Here is a 21,463-nt window from a genome sequence, read left to right as displayed (position 1 = left end):
TGGTTTTGAAGGGTTAGTCAAGTTTTTTCCCACACTACATAAAATTAATAACATTTCCAACCTCAGTGAGAACAGCACGGGTGGGAAGCAATAGTCTATCCAAAGCAGAGAATTCTTTGTAGAATTTGATCAGTTGCAGAAGGAAAGAGGGTGGAGACAGTCTGCAGTTAAGCCAAGAAAAACAGTAAAAGCTGTTCTGAGAGTAGCAACAGAGAAAACCAAAACGCTAATTTAGGATTATGCAATGTATCGATGCAAATGTGGTGGTAAACCACTATAATAATCAGTATGGATAAATAAATATAGACAATTCAAAAAGAATTGCCAATTAAAAAAAAGAAAAAGAAGGAATGATCACCCAAAAGCTTCACATTTCCTTCTAATTTAGTATACTAATTTCATTTCCATCTCAGTTTCTGCATAGATCAATATTTATAAAGCAGACCAGAGTTTCAGCTCCCAGTGTTTCTATGTCAGACAGCAGGTGACCTGCGGTAGTGAAATATCATGCTCCTGTTGTTCTCTTTGGGAGCTGAGAAAAAACTGATGAGATGGATTGAAATCAGCAGAAACAGATCTACCTTCCTCAAGCTAGATTTTGTAGTGACTGAAAGAAAGGACAAGCATAAATTCCAAGTATCTGCTGGCACAAGAAGCTAGAGGGAAGCGGAAGTGTGCTTTGCGTGAAGTTACTACGTGGAACAGACTGTATCTGCTTAGCAGGTAAACATTTTGCAGAAAGGATGAGGTATTTATCACGACAAAAAGCAAAACTTTACATTAGAAGTCCAGAAATTATCTCCCAAAAATAGTATTTATATCCATCAGAGGTCTGATTCTAAGATGCTGAACCAACGCGTTTCAACAGCTGAGCAAAAACTGGGAACTCCAGCATAAAGCTTGTGCTTTGCTGTTACAAAAAAATGCACACTCTCTGCTATTGAGACTAAACAACTGATAAGAACCAGTAAAACATTTTGCTTTGCTATTTGGGATATTTAGCTTGGTTGGACTAGATGACCTTTAAAGGTCCCTTCCAACCCAAACTGTTCTATGACTCTGTATCCTGCTTATCTCCACTTCAAGTTGTAGGATAGTATTTTCAATACTTGCAGAGGAAGTAAATTAGCATTGCAGATCCATAAAAGTATCCAATAATCTATCCAAACACACCTCATAAAATGATATTAATTAGCAAAGACTGTATCGAGATATCTCTGGGTAGTATGAGACACCTTACGTTATTACTGACTCCAGGCTTTTTGTCCTGGGTGTAAAGCATCGCTCACATGGCTGTGATCACATTAGAGGAAAGGATCACCAGTGGAAGCCCGTTCCTTGAATCCTTGGAGAGAGGTATCAGCTTGTTTGTGCTGAGCACAGCAACTGTGAACAACAGCTTCACCTGCCGCTATTTCAGATGGCATTAGAACGTCACAGTGGCACCGTATAATTTCAAAGTACCACTACAATCATTACCTTTATTTTCACTAACAAAAATCACCAAGCATTCAAATGAGAAGCAGACATGAGCTGAAACACAGAAAGCCTTTTACAGACTTACTCAAAGGGATTCTGATTTGCAACAGTCTATAGATTAACTACTGCATGATGCTTTCAGAGGCTCAAAAAGCTTTCAAAGATGTTTGAGACATCACTGCTTTGATATCCAGCAGCAGTGAAGAACATACGATGGTTTCTGCTGAAATAAACAGATGCTTTGCTGAGGTGCCATACACCAGCCATGCCCCGCTCAGCATTGACACTCAGGTGGACTCCTCCGCTGCCCATCAGCCTATGCAAGCTCAAGGTCAGGTACGTAACAGTTGGGGATCTGTCACCTTGGCCTAGACACTCATTGATCTAAATCCTCTTCCCTCCTGCAGCGTCTAATTAAAACACTGAACTCTCGGTTGCAGTTCACGCTGTGCTGGAGATCAGCTCACCTGGGCTGTGCCCAGCCCCGGCTTTGGCCAGTGCCATTGTGGGAAGAGCAAAACAACAGAGCAGCCTGGGCGGAAGGTGGGGCGGGAGACGGATGGGCTGCCAGGGTAGCCCAGTAGCAGGAATAGATGACCTCCCTGGCCACCCGCGAGGCAGCTTGCTTGCTGCCAGGCGACGTTTATTGGCGCTAGCCAGCCCACACCCTGCATCCCTTCCCCTGCCCTCCACCCGGCCATTCCCCATGGCCTCACGCTCCCTTCCACCCGCTCCCATCAAGGCTCTGCAGTAGAGTCCCTGCCAGTGGCTGTTTCCCCGTCTTGGTACCCAACATCCAGCTGCTGACACCAGCAGAATGCTTTCTGCACCCTCAGCTGATGTCGTTTCTTCTTCTAAACTCAAACCACAAGCTCTTGTCCTATCTCCTAATTCACTTTCCTAATGATAGTTTGAAGAGGAGAGATTACCTCAGAATTACTTACAGCATCCTGTTGATTCATGTGACTTCTCTATCCTCACTTCTGATGCTTCTTATTCCTTGCAGACACGCAATTAGCCCTCCATTCCCCCCTTCTACATTTTTTTGTCTTCTTCTATTTCCTCTTTTCTCAAAGTTAATTAGAAAAGACCCCAGGTAGTCACCACTGTGAAACAGAAGATTATCCCTTTGTTATTGTGTAGATGGTAAAAAGTATTATCCAAGAAGGAAAAAACAGAAGGCGCTTACAGAAAAATATAAAATTACATAGATGAATATCTGAATTAAGAAATAATATTTCTATTATTCTTGCAATGAGTTCCAGTGGTGGGTCTGAATTAAAGAACAATTGGGACAGATAATTTAAAGCATTTTACTACATCTGAACAGAATATTGTAGCAGATATTTTAATATACTTAGAGCCAACTAGTCTCTTAAAGCAAGGTAGGACATCCTAAAATCTGGCGTTAGAAACAGCATCCAGGCTATCCTGATTTCCTGCAAGGACTTTGCTTCAGATGATAAATCTTGCTCGCTCTTACTCATCCTTAACACTAACTAAAATATCCATGCAAATGTAGGAGACTCATAGCAGGTGTAACCACCATCAGCCTCCCCTAAAAACATATGGAACTGATCACACTTCGAGGATCTCATTAGAAAAAAATTCAAAATAAGGGGTGGAGGACAAGAATCCAGAGTCTACATCTGTTTCCTAACAATCTGAATTAATGCCCTGCCTCCAGAGCTTGTGGTGCATGTTCATCTTGTTAATCTATTAATTTGTTCATACTCTCACAAGGTTTTTCATTCCTTGGATCAACTTTTAATAGAAATGTTTCATGGGCACTTCTCTTCCCATTCACGATTACACAAATTCCCTATGGCGACTACCACAAATTCTCCTATTAAATAGTGGCATTATGAAAGAATTTAAGTTGTCTTTTAATGCAGTTTTGCAGCTGGAATTAAAGAGGTGAGAAGCCAGTACCATAGAGTAATAACTAGCTGTACTGTTGGGAAATCTTGTTGGACAGGATCCACCATGTGATTAACCATGCAGACAGCAGCATGAAAAAATTCATGCATATTCTTGTTCAGTCTCTGCGTAGAAGCATGTGTCAGAAGCATGCTTGAAGAAAAATTGCAGCTGAAGATGTGAGGGATCTGTAATAACAAAGGAACCACTACCATCCTGCTACAGTATTATAGTTCCTCCAACACATATTTTAAAAGGAGTCTTAACCTGGGATTTTTACTACATTGGCTGTAAAATAGTACATGTTCTGTAAATTTTCAGAGGAATGGCAGTGGAGTGATTAGCTTGGCTTCTCTCTCTGGCAAGTCATTCTTTCCCTTGCATCTGTCTGTGACCTCGTGGTAATTAAGAGGAAAGGAGAACAGGCTGACTAGTAATAGAAACTGAGATTTATTTCCAGCTGTTTCTCTGTTTCATTAGCTATCTCCCCTTCACAAGTCCCTCATATGGTCAACATTACCTATATTCAAAAGCTTCATATGCAAGGCTGATGCATTGTCTAAAGGAGAAAGGTACACAGACGTCAAGTAACACAGACCTCTGCTTTGCTGCTGTTTGTCATGACTCCTGCTCAGCAAGGTGCTATTCAACTGATGAATAGCTTCTCAGGTATTAGCTGCTCCTTCACAGAATGAAAATGTTGGTCCAGTTTCAAGTAATTATCTCATTTAACTGGTGTGGTTTGCAATATTGATCTGCTAAACACACTAGCTGAGTAATTCTAATTTGGGAATAATAAAGTACTTCCTCCATGAGTATTATTTTCTGGAATATTATCTGCCATGGACTCACAGATTTATTTCACATTTTTATGTGACTCAAACGGGTGGACGTAAAGTTACAACAGCAAAGGGACGCAGCCTTCTGTAATAGAAAATACAGTACGTATCAGATCACCATGTGTGCAATACAAGACTGGGAGTCAAGAGTCTATTCCCAAGTTGCTAATTTAGATGGAAATATAGTTAATCCAACTTTGTTCGGACAAAGTTTTCCTTTCTATAAAATGGGCAGGCAGACCGCATACCGTATCTCATAGGGGTTCCTGAGGCATGGCCAGGCTTCATAAAATACATGAAATCTGTCAAATGAAAGGATCCAACAACTAGTTAAAAATACAAAACAAATGACATCATTCACTCATATTCCATGTGACCCACCTTTTCCTTCAGCTTTCTGATTCAGTTTCCTTGCAGATGATTGCTCAGGAAGCTGAAGCCACAGATGCAAAACAGCCTGAAGCCATCACATGCTTACCTAATGCTGGCAAACAGAATCCTGCCCAGTGTGTTGGCATGAAGATGACACAGGAGAGTCAATTCCTGTAGCTGACTCACTGTTGGCTTTCGGCATAGGACAAAATGTATTGTTTTGGAAGAAGGCTGGATTGGAGTTGTGAGATCCGTGACACATAGTTTGTTAACTTCTCCAGGGAGGGTACAATCGGAGACAGAGCTGATCTTGACAGTATCTCATACCATCAATCTTTTTTTTTTTTTTTAACAGTGTCAAAGATTTTGCCTTTATGACAATAGCAGGAGAACTTCACACTTTTTGAAGTCCCTTGCGAATCAACATAATAAACACTAGTACAAGTTGATATATAACAGACTGGAGAGAGGATCCCACTGGCACAGAACCTGAAGGTGTTCACACAGTGAAGGCTGCAACCCACAAGACCTGTAACACCAACCAAGGCTGCCCCGTGAACAACAGAGACATGGAGGCTCATGGAGACTGTCAGGGATGTGATGCTAAGAGCCACTACTATCAAAAGCTTTAAATGGCAATGCCTACTTCATTCTGGTGAAATCACCACTGCAAGAGGCCTCTCATCTGTTCACCAAGCACATGTGCTCATTGCGGAGCAAGCTTCTGCTTCCCTTCGAAGCAGTCCACAAGCTGCATACCTGTTCGGTGGAAATCAACCTCTCCGTGTAACAAAATTCTGCTTCCACATCTATCCAACTCCTTTTTCAACGCAGCAGTCAGAAACGGAGTAAACTAAGAGGGTGAAAAAAATTGACCTTTTCTAAATGGATCATGAACCAAGCCTCCTTTTACATAAGGTGTTCAATAGCCTCCAAGTAGCAAGATCTTCTGGTCATGAGCAGTTTGCAGATATTAAGCTTGTGACGAGAGCCCAAGGAATCTCCACAGTCACCAATGGACACAAATCTTCTCCCAGGGGCAGGTAGGCAGGACACACAAACCTTACACTGATTTCATCATCCACCAGTGTTAAATCCAGGACAGAGATTATTCTCTTTCATCTTCTCTTCACTGTAAGGCGCTTTACTCTCCCTACAAGGATGAGTTTTCTACCGTGTTTTTGTTCCCTGAAGTAATCTCCACTTAATTTTCTCTCTATCTCTCTTGAAGTCCCGGGGGACTGGAGTACAGTGCACTCCAGTTTTCACCAAGTGTGTGCTCAATTATATCCTCTCTCAGCCTATATGCTGCAGGATTTCGTGCCCAATAACGATTTGATCTTTTTCACATGGCACATACATCCTCTGCTGACACATGCCCCTTGTTTATTCTGTTCCTTCTCCCTATGCACTCAGTGGGATCACTGTGCACTTATTTATTGCTTTTGCCAAGCATTTGACTAGTCCAAGAAAAAGATACAGAAAGACTGTACAAAAAAAAAAAACCACTCCCAAAATAGACTTAATCCTTGTGTTTGCTCTCCCTTTCACCAGACTGCCTGCTGGCAAAAATTCACATCCCTGTTCACTGGTATGCTTTTTTTGGCTGCTGGTATCTTGGGAACATCTCAACAGCTGGATTTCATGCAAACCTATATTCATTTGATTTCATTATGTTCTCATATATGGACATTTCCAAGATGAATGCATTGAAGAATGCTTTCTCTGATGGTAATCAGTTACTAACTTTTCAGAAGACAAATAGTTTGTGTCATATTCTTTCTGCTGCTCTCAAATCTTCTATCTTGCGCTGAAAAATCTACTCTACAATTTAATGATTTCTGTCAAACATCTCAGATTTTTTTGTACCTCGTGTTGCTCATTAAGTTGTCTTCAACTGTAGGTTCATTCTGAGTATTTATGAATAACAAAAGTCATCTTAGGTAATTAACCAAGATCACCAAAATTCTCAGGACAGGTCGTCCTACTGAAAAGCAGAACCCCGCTTGGCAGAAGTATTTTTTCTGGCTGCATTTCCCTGCAGTGGAAAGAGCTTCTCCCTCACTACAGAAACAACCTCTGGAGTATGATACTAGACCAAAACTGTACTATTTTGCTTAGTCTCCTGTGGCTATCAGACCAGCACCTCACTATGGTCAAACATAACACAAAACGTAAAAACAAGAAGCGAGCGCTTTGGAAGGACCGAACTGTTCCAGGAGCCTGAGAGCAATTCAGGAGGAGCCTCAAGGAAATGTGCTGTAAAGGGGGTGAGTGACCTCAGCAGGGGTGGTCTGGAATGGAAATCACATTATTTTTTATAGTGTGTGGAAGGGGAAACTAATTCCATGAATGTTCGGTGCTCTTTAATAATATGGTGTAGAGAGTGACAGAGAGCATGCAGAAAGGCACCCACGAACAGGCTCCCTTTGCAATACAGAGAATGCTTCGGAAGATTCTGCTTAAGAAAGGACAAAGTCAAAGGACAAACACATTCAGAAAACAGCAGCCAATTATTCCTAAATATTCGTCTTCTGCCCCTCAGTCTCCTCTCTCCAAAGCACAGACAACACGCAGATTAATCTCTCACTTCAAAAATCATAGCCTACCACGTCAACATCTCCTATTCAAACGCAATAACACAGTGGACTCGCTGTTACCTGCCACAGTTCCTCTCTAAAGGCCTGTTTATAACAAAATTTAAAAGTATGTAACTTCTCAGTAAGAAAGATCAGATTTGTTCTCAAAACAAGAATTTGTAGAAATTGCAGTATTGCTACGTAGCAATTTAAGCCAAAACACCCAGAAAAACACTGCCACTCTAATTCTCATAGCCAAGTTCATTTTTGTTTCATAAAAACGTTAACTTACTAGCACCAGCCCTGAGGGCTCAATACACATGGAGGTTTTTCTGTGCCCTGTTTTTCTCAGTGCCTCAAAGTTACCAGCAATGTTCTAATCACAGAATCTTTATTACTGAGGCTACTTTACCTTGTATTTGAGCTTACGATATAACCTGATTTGGAAGTCACTGAGGATAATTGTACTTTGAACTCTCTGATAGCACCTCTACAGACTCACTTTCAGGTATGTTATTCAAATAACTTCATTTTTCTGACTGCCAGAGAGGTGGTGAAGACTAAGGAAATCTGTTCTAGTTTGCAGGTTTTTATTTTCAGTACTCAGAACACTGTTTTTCCTGCACAATGGCCTTTAGGATTAAGTAGGACACCTTAATGGCCTTTCACTTTTTACTTGCAGTAGTTTGAAACTCAACTCAAATGAACATGAGGAACAATACCAGGAAGGAGATACCTTGTCCAGTGGGACTTCAACTTGCCCAAAAAAGTTTTTTCTGCAGTCTTAAAAATGAGTAAATAATGGAAAAAGCCCTGTAAGGTCCCAACATCTAAAGATCCTGTGTTTTCCAGTGTTTCTGCTTTCCCCGCCCTAGATGAAACCCTACAGGGAAAGAAACATCCAGCACCCCTTCCTCCTCCTCTCTCCCTTCCTTTTCTTGCCCCACTTGCCATATTTACAGGATTCAGGGCTCTTCAGCACATCCTGGTTGTAGACTGTGTAAATAAATATATGGGTAAAGAAAACCTTTGGGGAGCTTGGACCATTGCCAGCTTGCCTGGGTAACTGGGGCTTTGCGTGGAGCTGGAAGGGTGTTTTTTAAAAGGAGGGAAGCAGAAGAGAACAGCTCAAGAATCTTGGCTCAGCCCGGGCATATTTCCTCCCAACTCTGGCTAAACCTCAGCACTAACTGCTGGACGGAGGAGTCGATGCAAAGCCGGGGAGGGAGGCTGCGGGGCTCTGCACCAGGACTACGGCAGAGCTTGGAGAGGCTGAAACCATGCTTTTCCTTTGGGCGCTGGCGTTTATTTTAATCCTTCAGCAACGAGATCTTCAAGGTAAGTGATTCCAAGCTTGCAAAGTAGACACTGTAGCTTAACCATAGCATGGGGTGGGAGAAGGAGGTAAAGAACCCTATGGGTTTAATATGAAGGGGACACAGATACATCTCAAAATTCTGTGGCAGTATTGTTTTTAACAGGAAAAACTTCATTTTTGTGCTATTAACCTCCATTCTGGAGGCATATCACTTTGGTAAATATTTTTCACTTCTCGCGGGAGGTGCTATCTTTGCATCTTCAGAAATTTAGAACTGCATTCAGATGCTCCAGCCAGTGCCCTGCATTTCCAGAATTACTGTTCTGACAGCCTTAATAACATATGCATTAATCTGCTCAGAAATGAGATAGAAGTTCACCGTGAATAAAGAAAGGTTTTCCTTTATTCAAGCCCTTCTTTTGAGATTTGCTGGTAACAGCACTGTATTTTTTTCTCTTCTGCTTTGCATGATTCATTCCTGAGATTTTGAGGCACATAACTCCTTTTCCAAATGCCATGGGAGTGTCAAGTATAAACACACAGCATCTGATAAGATGGCATCTGAATTTTACTTTCATTAACAGCACATTAGTGCTCAGCTAACCTGCAGTCACATCGTAGCCAGCAGTGGGATCGAAAGCTATTCAGCTTGGCCAGTTCAAGAGTTTATAGTCCCCATGTAACCACAAACCTGGCTTCCCAGCCTGTTTGTATTACGTGTTTTCTGCTAGATGAGGCCCAGCTTTATTTTCCCTCTGCTCTTACTTCTTGACAACACACAGTGTTTGTATTTCATGGCAAAGTAGTAAGTTTCCATTACAATCAAAACATTTCCTGAAAAACTGTTAGTCCCTTCTGCCCCCAAGTCCTACTCACTCTTCCTTGCCCCATCTCCCTCCCACACAACCGGCTTTGTAATGTTTATCAGTGATGAATTGAAATATCAATATCCCAACAAGGGCGCTCTAACTTGTTTTCACTCCACAAGTACTCAATATCCTCTTGTGAGTTTTGTGAGCTTCACAAAAATCTTGTGAAATAAAAGGGATTAAAAAAAAAAAAAGGCTGGAAGAATGTTTTTGTTTATTCCTCCAGAAATACGGTTTTGTTTAAGCTGAAATTATTAGCAAACTCAGATAAAATCCAGCCAAACAGAATATTACTTGAACAACAGCTGCAGCAGGGATTAGTACCCGGTATCATGCCAGGTGGTAGTGCTCCATCAAGGACTCATTTTCACTGTCTCCATGGAGTACTTCATGTGAGATGGGAAAGCTTGTGTCCATCACAGCCAGGGGAGTACCATGGCTGGCAGACAGGCTTAAAAAGGTTGTCTCCACTTTCCCTTTGCTACCTTTGAGTCAGGGAATCTAATGTTCCATTTAATTACAGATTCTCCCCCTTAACCTCCATGGGTTTTTCTTAAAAATAGTTCAAGGTTGGCCAAAGTAGAATTTATGCCTTATTTCAGTCATTAATGGATATAAGCTCATACTCATGGTGCTCAGCCTTCAGACAGCTCAGGAGGACAGGCTGGCACGGGAACCCTTCCGGATGCAACCCCGTGCTCCTGTCTAATGGTCGCAGTTTCTAGTCCTTCGCTGTTGTTGCTGGGTTAGTTTGTGGGGTGCTGCTCAAATGTAGCATACAACGTAGCCTGGGGCACTGGAGCATTCAACACCTGCCTCATTTAAATATGTCTCCATTCTTACAAAACCTCTGGGGAAATTGTTCCGAGGGGTGCAGCACCCCAACAGCGAAGTCTTTGCTGATCAATAATTCACACTGTGGCATGATTTGTGGGTTTTTTTTGTTGTTTTGTTTTTTTTTTTTAGCAGCAGAAGTTTCATTTGGTTTTAATTATAAGTAAATCATCAATGTTCACTCTTCATTCAGCTAACATATTACAACTTCTCAGAATATTTTAGATCCTCTGATATCCATATACAATATCAAAGCTGGGAAGACCTATAAGGTTTTGGAGTGAAAGGGGCTATTATAAAGGAGATACTCAGCAGTTGGAGCTAGACCATTGCCTAACGGCCTACTTTTGCCCCGGATTGACCAGTTGCATTCTCACAGAACAGTGTTTTGCCTCCAGGAGATTAAACTACTGCATTGTAAAATTAAATCCCCAGTAAAAACGATGAGAGAGGTCCCATCTTAAATCAGAGTGGGACTCGTATTTCTCTACTAATAAACCAGTAGTGGTTTAAGCTATATCCCAGTGTCACAGGTATTTTCTGTCCTTATAGAAACCTACTGGCATTATTGTCTCCAATGCAAGGATCACAGCCTTTGCAAACATTCATCTCTGAGCTCCAACAGGAAGGAGAAAGAGTTTGTCACAACAAGGTGTTACCCAGTTGTAGGTGTGTTTCTTAAGACTACGAGGCATCTGAAGACAGGGGTTCTGTACAGAACCGAGCCTTTTTTTACAGATTTATATATCTGTAAATCCCTAAGTTTTGTTATATTTAGTTAAGGGGAATTTATTAAGTTCTGTGGACTTTGTAACCTCCACATGTAAAGCAAAGGTTAATATCAAGCTTCAAAAAAGTCTGGGGTCTAGAAATATTGGACTCCTGCTGTTCATCTGCAGGATGCAGCAGTATTTGTAAATCCAGTTGATCTGCTCTGGTAGAAGCAGTTGTGAATCTTGCCGGTCAATGTTGGGATCTAGTACGTGTGTGTGTACATGTATACGTGCGTACATACTTATGTTTGTGTATATATATCACTATTCTACTTCCTGAGCTGTTGCAGTACATATGAACTCTCTGCCAGAGGAAAACATATTTTCAAGCAAATTCTTGGATTTGTTTAAGTATTAGAACAAAACTACAAGAATCTTCTTTCAATGTACTACCATCTTTCTACTACCATAACTTACTCATTTGCAAACTACACAACCACAGAGCTGACTAATAAGTCACAGACTCACCTCACCCACTCCCCATGACCATAGCTCCTATTACTAAAACACAGACCAAAAGCCATGTCCTCATAAAACTGAAAAACTCTATCTCCAGACACCAGTGTCATCTTCAAATTGATGGTGGCATCAAATAGTCATGTATGTCACCTCCTCCATTCTCAAATCAGCCTTAAACTCACTCATTCTGTATAATTTACATTCTTTACCTATGCTACAACATGACTACTCATCCTAAAACTGTTCATCCTCTTCTCCACACTCAAATATCTCCTATACAACTACTAGATATAATCCTTCTAACACTTTGCCTTAGTTTCCAAACCAAACATACATTTACATAGAAATAAATGGAAACTTCTGTTTGCAGCCCAAAGCATCAGAGTATCCCATCATAACACACAGTATGAATTAGAGTAACCTACCTGCAAATTATGTAGCTCACATCTCTTATCAGTCTAATTCCCTGTAGCCATCTTCAATTGCAGCAGCGAGCACAAGAGGATATTCCCTGGCTGCTTGCTGAGAAGACCATCACGCTGGAAACATATTCCAAGTCAACAATTCCTTCACAGGAACATTTTATTGTTATCCTCTTTCCTTTGGATGAAAATATACGAAACTTAAGTGCTTCTTACCATCACAAATATGGTAACACAACAGAAGAAGAGAAGTGGTTTTTCAAGTAGCAATTTTGCTTCTGGCAGCCAGCCATGGCAAGGGTCCCAGATTTTGCTGTGCCTAAAAAAAAAAGAGTGCCCGCTGGCAGCACAAACTATCCCTGGCCCCATTTCTGATTTTGCATATTTCACAAGCACAAGTGAGGCACATTAGGGCCAGAACACACGACAACATGGCACCTCACATGTAGATTGATGGGACAGACAAATTAGAGAAGCGAGAACTGGTAGGCTGATACCCTGATCCACCTTCACTAATGCAATACATTGCAAAACACACGAAATTTCTTCTTTAGTCCTTCTCTTTCAGGGAAAAAAAGAATTAAAATTCAATCTTAACTGATCTAAGATCTGGAATAATATTCATAGTAGCATATTCTACATCTTGATAAACAGAGCATGAGCCAGGTCTGCATGTTTGGAACTTGACTTTCTGATATGGCTACTTCGCTTCTAAAATGGATATTAAAAATAATCAATTTCATGAAAGAAAGTTATTTCAGAATGTTTCTGTCACTATCAGGGGATCATGAATCTTGGATACCAGAGGAATCCCTTGGATTTTGTTCCATGTTTGAAATCTTTCCAAGGCTTGGCATTCAGGTAGCAGTTGAAGCATACAGTGAATGTATAGATTACAGATTAATCCCTAAACAGGCATTAAAAACTTTCAATGTACCTTCTTGAAATGATTTAAAAAAAAAAAAAAAAAAATCACACCAAACCAATCCTGCCCTGCCCCCTAAATTCCAGAAAAGCTTTCTACTGTCAATTCTCTATCTACCTGCAGTCTCACACTTTGGATATTCTACATTTGTCCTATATGGCATTTGAAATGTAATTCTGCCATAAAAGCCAGAGTCTAATAAAGGTGTGTGTACATATATATATATTTTAAAATTTGTATGTATATAGATATTTGCATGTACACATAAGCAAACCCCTGCAGTTGCCTCCATTGTAAAGCGTAGTAGCCTATGACAGTATACAAGAAGCTAAGAAATTTTACATATTTATTACAATTTCTGCAGTCTTCATTGCAATCACTAAAGGCAAGAATTCCCTTATCTTTAAGCAACTAGAAACTCTAAACTCTAGAAAGAGGTTCAGAGGTGCCTAAATCACAGCTAAGCATTAGACAGAGTTTCATGGACTACAGTCTGGAAGATGCTCTATGTCCAGTTAAACATATGCTCCTGAGCATGCAAGAATTTGAAGACAACCTGAGCATTAAAAAGCATTTCCAATACAACATGTTCTATTGAAATAATTTATCTTTGGCGTCCTAACAATAAAATTTAATATGGATTAAGTTATATATAATACAGCTTAAAGTGAATTTGGGCACAGTGGTGATAATGAAACCAGTGGTGGTACAGAAAATTTATCCAGTACTTCCATATTTAAGGATGCTCATGTAATTAAGGGTTGACATAACTGGAAACTAAGTTTGATGCCTTTAAGAACAGCCTCCAAAACTGAGTACGACTAACAGTCTTGGCTTAACATCGTCTTAGGTCAGAAAGCACTAATAGTGACAGTATCAATTCAGGTTCAAAGTAACTGAATCTCTCCTGTATTCAGCTGCAAGTTAACTTCACCAACCACCTTTGTAAACCATGTAATTTCTTGAGCTAACACTTCAAAGTTATATACACAAGTTAAAGTGGAGTCCAACACTTATGTTTAGACAAGGAATAATTTAAGCAAGGATTAGCAAATCCCTTAATAGGTCTGTTGCATTCGTCCTAAACTGGTTAGGGAGTTCACCATTTGAACTTAATATTCAAGTTCATTACCATTTTCCTATTGGAGCATAAATCCATTGCTACCCCCTTCATTTTCTCATCAAAATCTATCTGGCCACCTTATACTATACGCTCCAGGAATGAAATCATACTGCTAAACCTAAGGCAGTGCAAACAAGAACACACAGCATAGTATGTTTTCTTTAAAAGTTATATATGTTCTCCTTTATTCCCCTTGGTCTATCACATGATCTCAGGCTTCCTTATTTGCCATCTGGATCCTGTTTCAGTCTCACTTGTCTTTCATTTGGCTTGTGGCCTGCTTTGTTTTACTCCTCCCTCCCTACTGAGCTCAACGTGAACACTCGGTTAACTTTCAAAACCACACTGGTCATAGAATGATGCAAAAGGAATTTTACAGACTTTAAGACCAACAGGGAACATTATGGTTACTCATCTTGACTTTTCCATAACCCAGACCAAAGAACCCAACCCAGTAATTTCTGTATAAAGCCTGTAACTTCAGTTTGACCAGCAATGCATCTTTAGGAAGGATACTTATAAAGACCTACCAGATCTGTGTGACTGTGTACTTCAGTTCTGTCAGTCTTGGTAACCGCAGCAAATGACAGTGAAGAAACAGTTGCTCAGGTTTATTCTGATGCGTAACATTAGCAACTATTTGGATGATCAAAATGAACTGTTCATCAGCAACTGGGAAGACAGAATCCTGATGGTCCTAGAAAAGGACTTCTTCAGGTAGTGTGTTAAAGCAACATCTTGGGAGGTTGGGTGAATATATTAAACATACAGGAGGCAGAGGAGCTTAACCAAGAGGTATTCTAAAACTAAGGCCTTTGCCCTTAACTGTTTGCTAAGGTTGTCTTAATTCCTACTTCATTGCTCTTTCTATCCCCTGCTATAATTATGACCAAGTTTTGCACAGTCAGGCTGACCATGATAGAGAGATCTTTACTCTTCATCACGCTGCTTCTTTCAAACATTAAGCATATTCTTCTATAAAACATATTCTAACTAGCAACCAACTCCGAGTCTCTGTTTTCCTGCTCCATCTGCTGGTGTCTGTCTGTATGACAGCACAGGGAAGTTAGAACTACCCAGCTTTATGGGCACCATGCACGCAGCACAGAGGACTTAGCGGAACACAGGCAGGGGAGGTTTCCTTATCTTGATCAGGAGAGTTCTGATTCTTGATGGAAAATAACCACCTATATATCAAGTAGAACGGACTTCACGAATTGAACTAAGCATCTCACTTGCAGGAAGCATCAGCTGGGAATTTGCAGATGGGAAATTAACTGAAAGGTGATGCTCTCTCTGCCATATTGAAACATTACCACAAATATCTGCCTGAAGTAATCAATTAAGTTTCAGACGAGGTATTCAAGACATCAAAATGTACCTCCTACATACTTGCTTAAGCTGTCAGAAGTCGCAAATACTCACACGTTTTAAATACATCATTTATACAGCGTACAAAGAACAGTTTACTTTTGAAAGCTGATAGCTTTAAAATTTACTATCAAAGTTTCCCCCATCTATGCATGTGCTTTGACACGTAGGCAAGTAAAAATTTTAATTTACATTTTTAAAATGTTTCTCCAGTGACAAGAGAGCAAGTACAAGGAAGTATCCTACAAGGCCATTAGTCTTTTGCTTACATGGCTCAAAGCCTTCCATTCTTCGCTCCCTTTAGAGAGACTGCTATTACATGAGGTAGAGATGCTGCTGGAGCAGGTCAGTGCCAAAGGCAGACTGTGTCATTTTCTTTCACCATCTGCAATACAGAGAAGGACAGCGCTCATAAGCAGCATGGGATTCTCTTTGAGCACACAGAAATTATTGCTTCAGCTGAATTGTCTGACCACAGTGACTCAGATACGTGCTGTGTTTACAAGGGACCGGATGCGTCCTGTGAACAGCCCATCCCAGAGATAAAGGCTGTGGGTTAAGAGCTAAAAGCCAGACAACAAAACAACCATCAGGGTTTCCAGTAGCCAAAGCCTCAAGCCAATGCTCAGAAAACAGATGAGAACTACGCTGACCAAAGCACAGGCTGCCCAGCCAGCAGCAGCAATCGCCCGCATATTACATATGCAGTTCAGCATACAGCTGAATTGGGTCGTCAGGCTTGACACAGAGAGCTGGAGTTAGGAATACCGGAGAGGTGGAAATTTTATTAACCTCTAACAGTAAAATGGAGATTACCTTGCTATTATCCTATCATTAGGAAAAAAAAGTTTTGTAGAGAAAAACTGGCCACTGCATTGTAACCTCCACTTCTGACACAGAACTTCAATATCTCCATATTGTTCCAGTCATGGCGGTAAAAAAACGTAAATAAGCAAAAATTTTGAGAAGTAGCATGGTTCACTTGACCACTAAGTACAAGGTAACAACATTCCCAAAACACCAACAGCAGCAACAAAGGGGAAAAAAAGGGGCAACTGCAAAGCAGCTAGTGTTCAAATACGTGAATATTTCAGCAGTCTTCTGTAAACAGGCAGATTAATTATTTGGGATTCTGTCCTAACAGCACCACCTCCTGGTCAATGCAAAAAAAACCCAACCCTAATCAATATCCTGTTACAAATAAACTAAAAATTCTCTCTTAAGCTCTGCCAAACCGATTTCTAAATAACATCATGCCTAGTACATCAGATCACATTTTAATCTTCTCCTCCTCCCTGCCCTCCATCCTCCAATTTCAAGGATACCATCCCAAGTCGGAGCACATCTCTCATCCCACCAAACTGCAATGGCTACAATCCTTACTTGGCTTGTGTTTGCTACCATCTGATACCTGCACTCCAGAAATCTTGGCACAGACTTACAACGAAGCACTGCAGCAGTTCCAAATCACTGCTGTCACACAACAGTACTGAAGACAGAAATAGTTGCTTTTATGTTTCTTACTGTTCATTGTAACACAAGCTCAGTTTCCTCTGTCGTTACAACCAAACAACAGAATGAGTTACTGCTGGTTTCTCATTACCATAGCCTCTTCAAGCCTCAAACAAGAACAAGACCTAACTTTACCAACATGGAGCAAGATATGTTATCACTTTAATGGGGTTTAAAATACTCTGCTACAGTTCTATGCACACATATTAAAACCTAACTGTTACTGAATGTTGCACAAAAGTTATGTAAAGGAAACTGGCTCTGTTAAAGCATGGACACCAGCAGGTACTGACCTTTCATGGAGTAGAGCCAGCAGAATGAAATGTTCAAAGAGCAAGAGCTCATGAGTACTGAGAAGTGAATACAGATAACTGACAGAGATAAGCAATTTTGTATATAGCACCATATATGAGTGACTTGGTCAGCAAATGGCATCAGCAGTACATACGTTTATTGTTTCCCTTCCCATTGCAAAATCAGACTGCTATGGATGAGTTTCCGGCACAGTGGAATCATTAGTTTGTATCCAATTTGGCGCTTAAGTAGACTAACTTAGCTGCTTGTCAAAGCTTTACTGTAACAGCTGCTTCTAAAGAAAGTCTAAGAGGAACTGATGCATAAAGTAGATCTTCCCAGTGCTTAGGTTTTATACTTGTAGAGACAGAGTTACAGTCTATAAATATTCACCCTACACAGGTAGGAAAAAACAGATTTTGTAAAACAAACACACACAAACAAAACAAATAAACCACCCTGGAATGAGAAAACACTTTGTTCCAACCAACCTTGACCATGTGTAGAGGGGAGGAGACATTCACAGCACTGGGGTATAGCTGTAGTTATTTAGAGAGAGGTTCAATTTCTATGTGGGACTCCTACACTCGTTTAATAAACAATGCTGTTTAGCATGTAAAATACCACTTTGGAAGTCATAAAGTTAAGGACTGCTATTAAAAAGCTCCTGCTAATTAACCATGGCTATTTTTCCAGCTGCTGCAGACCCTGTCAGTGTGTTACCTGGAAGTTTAGGAAGAGGAAGCTGGTGTGATGAACATGATAAGATCCACGAACGCTTAGATATTATTGAAGAGGTAAGAGTTATTGCGCTGGCTCCTGGACCTTAAGATCTCTGCCAAATCCTTTAGACCAAAGAAAAGAATGAAGAATGATGCTTCTAGACATTGATCCTTCTTGATATTATTTTGTTCAAGGTCTGACAATTTTTTTCAGATGTCATGGTTTGTAACTATCCATAAAGCTATTATTACCAGAAACATATAATCTTGATAAATTCCAAACAACTGATTAACCAATCACTGAATATTACATATGAGCCTTTCCTAAAATGTTCATAACTGTGCCTTTAACATAACAATCTCAGAAGCGATACTCGTAAAGTTCACACTGCTCATGGCTAGCTGTGAATTCTGTGGGTGACTCCAAGGCTGATGGAGAAGTTTCTGCTCGCTCCTGCAGACACTCAAGAGCTAAATGAACTCTATGACTAGGATCCTAGGAAAGCTGCAAAGTTTTAAGTTTTTTCCCTGGTGTCTTAAGCACTCGCAAGACAGGTGTCCAGTGCTAACTATTTCCAGCTGGGCAGCTGCCAAACCACATGCTATTGGTTCTCAAACAGCAACATTACCTCTCTCCTGCTCTAGTTCCAGCCCTCCTCTTTCCACCCCATCAGCTCCTCCCATCTTCCCTGCAGATTCTTTTCTTGGATATGATGGTAGCTCAGAAATGAGAATGAATTAAAAACAAATTAATGCAAAGCTCGCTCCAAAAAGTCAAATTATGTGTGATTCTTTATACAGAGGTGCTGCAATTAAACTATCGAGAAACAAAGTTTTAATACTTTGTGCCACTAGAGGCCAGCACGACACAACAAATATTTAAATCTGCACTGTACAATAAAAATTAAATTAGCTGTTAGCATTATGGGACATTAGATTTGCACTTCCACTAACACATTTGGTACAATTCCTTCCACTCGACCCTTTGACTACCCCCTTTCTCTATTTGTCTCCCTTGTTTTCATTAGAAGGTAATAAAAACAGTGGAGCATCTAGAATCAGAAGTCAAGTCACTCCTCAACATCATCAATGAGACAACTTCAAATATCCCCATCGCTCCAGGAGCCCCACTTATAGACATTTTTGATGGTAAGTATCTAGTGGGATATAACATAAGTTGAAAACAGTGGTGCATGTTATTATCAAACATGCCATCTTTTCTTCCCCCAAGGTGTGAAGTCATTTCTTCATTCAATTCAGTGCAGCTAAGACCTCAGCTGAAACACTGGGTCCAGTTTTGAACATCACATTTCAACAACAACTAAAAAGAGGCAGGGAAGAAAACGTAAAAAAAGCTCGCCAAACAAACAAAACCCCAGCCAAGGAGCCAGATACATGACCTACACAGAAAGGTTGTTAAATTGGGGATGTTTAGTCTAAAGAACATCAAAGTAGCCCATCAGAACAAGTAAGGCTGCCACAAAGATGAAAGTCGTCTTTTCTTCCCCCTTGCAAAAGTGAATGAAAGAAGAAATAATGCAGCAAGATAGACTCAAGCAAAAAGCTTTCTTACAAGGACAGTGCACCATGGAAATGATAGGACTGTGGTTTCCCCAGCACTGCAAATGTTAAACAAGCATCACATCTTAGAACAGCAGGATAGACTAAGTAGTCTCAAGGCCTCTTTGTCACACATGGAACAAAGAGGGCAAAAAACCACAGAAGTTGTTATGGGAAGTACTACTATTTTGATATCTTAAATCCAATTTTGACATACAAGCCCCTCACACAAAATGCGCTCCTGGATAAACGTTTCAGGAATAAATTAAATCACAACAGAAATTATTTGGATGAGATCACCTATTCTACGCAGCTTCTTATCATGCTCTGTCCTCTTCATTCTCTGCCCAAATATCAATAGTCCATTTAACAAGGTGAGACACACTCCTAGTGGAAAATAAACTTCTTGTGGAAAGGTATGAGCATCCACAGACATGCTTATGAAGTGAGTTTTGTCAGTGTTGGTTTTCTTGTTTGTTTGCACGCATACACACACGCATACATAGTATAGTGCACTTACGTGACAGAAAGTGGGCTTGAAGTAGACAGCAGTAAAGTTTATGATGGTTTTTAGTTCTTGCAGTTGGCTGTATAGATCTGGTCACCATGACTGATATGTCCTCACCAACTTTGTAATTCATTAATATTTCCAATTTTCTGTGAGGGGCAGTTATTAGGTAACAATTAAGTTACTCCCCTGCACCAATAATTTATTTAATAAATGCAAGTATTCTAGTAAAGTGTTACAGTGAATTTAAAATGGAAATTCTAAGTCAAACTCAGCATATTTGCAGCACATCTATAGTAAGTACCACTCAGATGGAGCTTGCAAGAACAGCCAAATGGCTCAAGAATTGCAGAGCTCTAGGACCTTCCTTTTGTGATTTGCTGAATCAAAGTGACAACTCCCCACTTTAAAGTAGCATGTTTTTAAAAGACTGATGTTTTAAACTATGTTTATCTACAAAGATTGATCCTGATCCTATAACCAAAAATAATGACATCAACTCTTCTCTATACAGATACCAGTTGAGCACTGCGAAGACAGCTGAATGTAACAGTATGGTTGTCATCAACAGTTGCACTTTTGTTCATTTAATAAGCTTGTGTTTCCTGAATTTGAGGATGTGTGAACAATCCTCAGCTGTAGTTTGCCTTCTGCGTTCCTGTGCTTTATAATAAAAAGGTATTTGCTTTTAGACGCTATATCTTTCAGCACCCCTAATTAATCAAAACTGCATTTCAAATATGGCCCTCTCAGTAAGAAAACAAGATCAGGTGAGGTTAGCACAGCTAAAAAGCTTCCCTTAATTCAAAAGCTTACTCCTTACCTGGCAAAGAAGCGAACCCTTGCTATTGGTGTAAATCAATGAAGACACACTTTCAGCTGCAATCTCCTCTCAAGATATGCTTAGATTGTAAGACAAAAATGAGTGTATGGAGTAGTGTGGCTTCGGACATAGTCACATTGCCACCACTGATGGAAACAGGAGCCTTACCTGCACGTCCTAGTCAGAATTTGGAAGTGCAACAACCTTATTCTGATTTCTTCACACTCTTCTCATTTCCTGCAGTGATAATGCAATCCAGAAGCAATCTCAACATCCACCCCTGTGACACCCCCATTTTCTTCCATGACAAAACACAACACAACACAACTTCTTCTAGGAAAAAGGACCTGCCTGACCTTTACAGAATGGAGAGAGAGCGTGCACGCGTGAAATAATAGGAGGAGTTTGCACATTCTTGATTAACAAGCAGTCTATTTTCACTGACCTAGATCCAAGCCTCTCTCTCCCTTGTACTTTTTTTCTATACATGTTTCTATTTTGAGAACAAGTTGAAGAGATGTCATCCATGCTAGCAGAGAATAAAAGAGTTCCAAGAGTCAGAGAAATTACAACATGCAGAATGAAAATACTGAGCAGTAACTGCAGATTACATCTATCACGTACAGACAATTGCTCATCAGCAGCACCTGAGTCCCAAGCTCTTGTCAACACAACTATTTCTAAGTAACTCTGTGGATTCAAGCAGAGAACTTCTATGGAAAAACTAAGTTACATTAACTGAGTCATCACTCACATGTAAA

The 21,463-nt window shown here is 40.3% G+C and overlaps 1 protein-coding gene across 1 annotated transcript; it reads left to right on the top strand.

Annotated features, from left to right (window-relative positions):
* The first annotated feature begins 8,469 nt into the window (after positions 1-8,469).
* Positions 8,470-19,112, top strand: PLAC9 (placenta associated 9). The gene is made up of 4 exons (XM_009986714.2): positions 8,470-8,527; positions 17,786-17,886; positions 18,840-18,960; positions 19,072-19,112. The coding sequence occupies exons 1-4, from the start codon at positions 8,470-8,472 to the stop codon at positions 19,110-19,112; spliced, it is 321 nt and encodes a 106-aa protein (XP_009985016.2).
* The last annotated feature ends 2,351 nt before the right edge of the window (positions 19,113-21,463 follow it).

The sequence above is a fragment of the Tauraco erythrolophus genome, chromosome 9 (assembly GCF_009769465.1).
Source record: "Tauraco erythrolophus isolate bTauEry1 chromosome 9, bTauEry1.pri, whole genome shotgun sequence".
Classification (NCBI taxonomy): Eukaryota; Metazoa; Chordata; class Aves; order Musophagiformes; family Musophagidae; genus Tauraco; species Tauraco erythrolophus.
The sequence above is the reverse complement of the archived record's forward strand: the minus strand, read 5'-3'. Positions and strand labels throughout refer to the sequence as shown.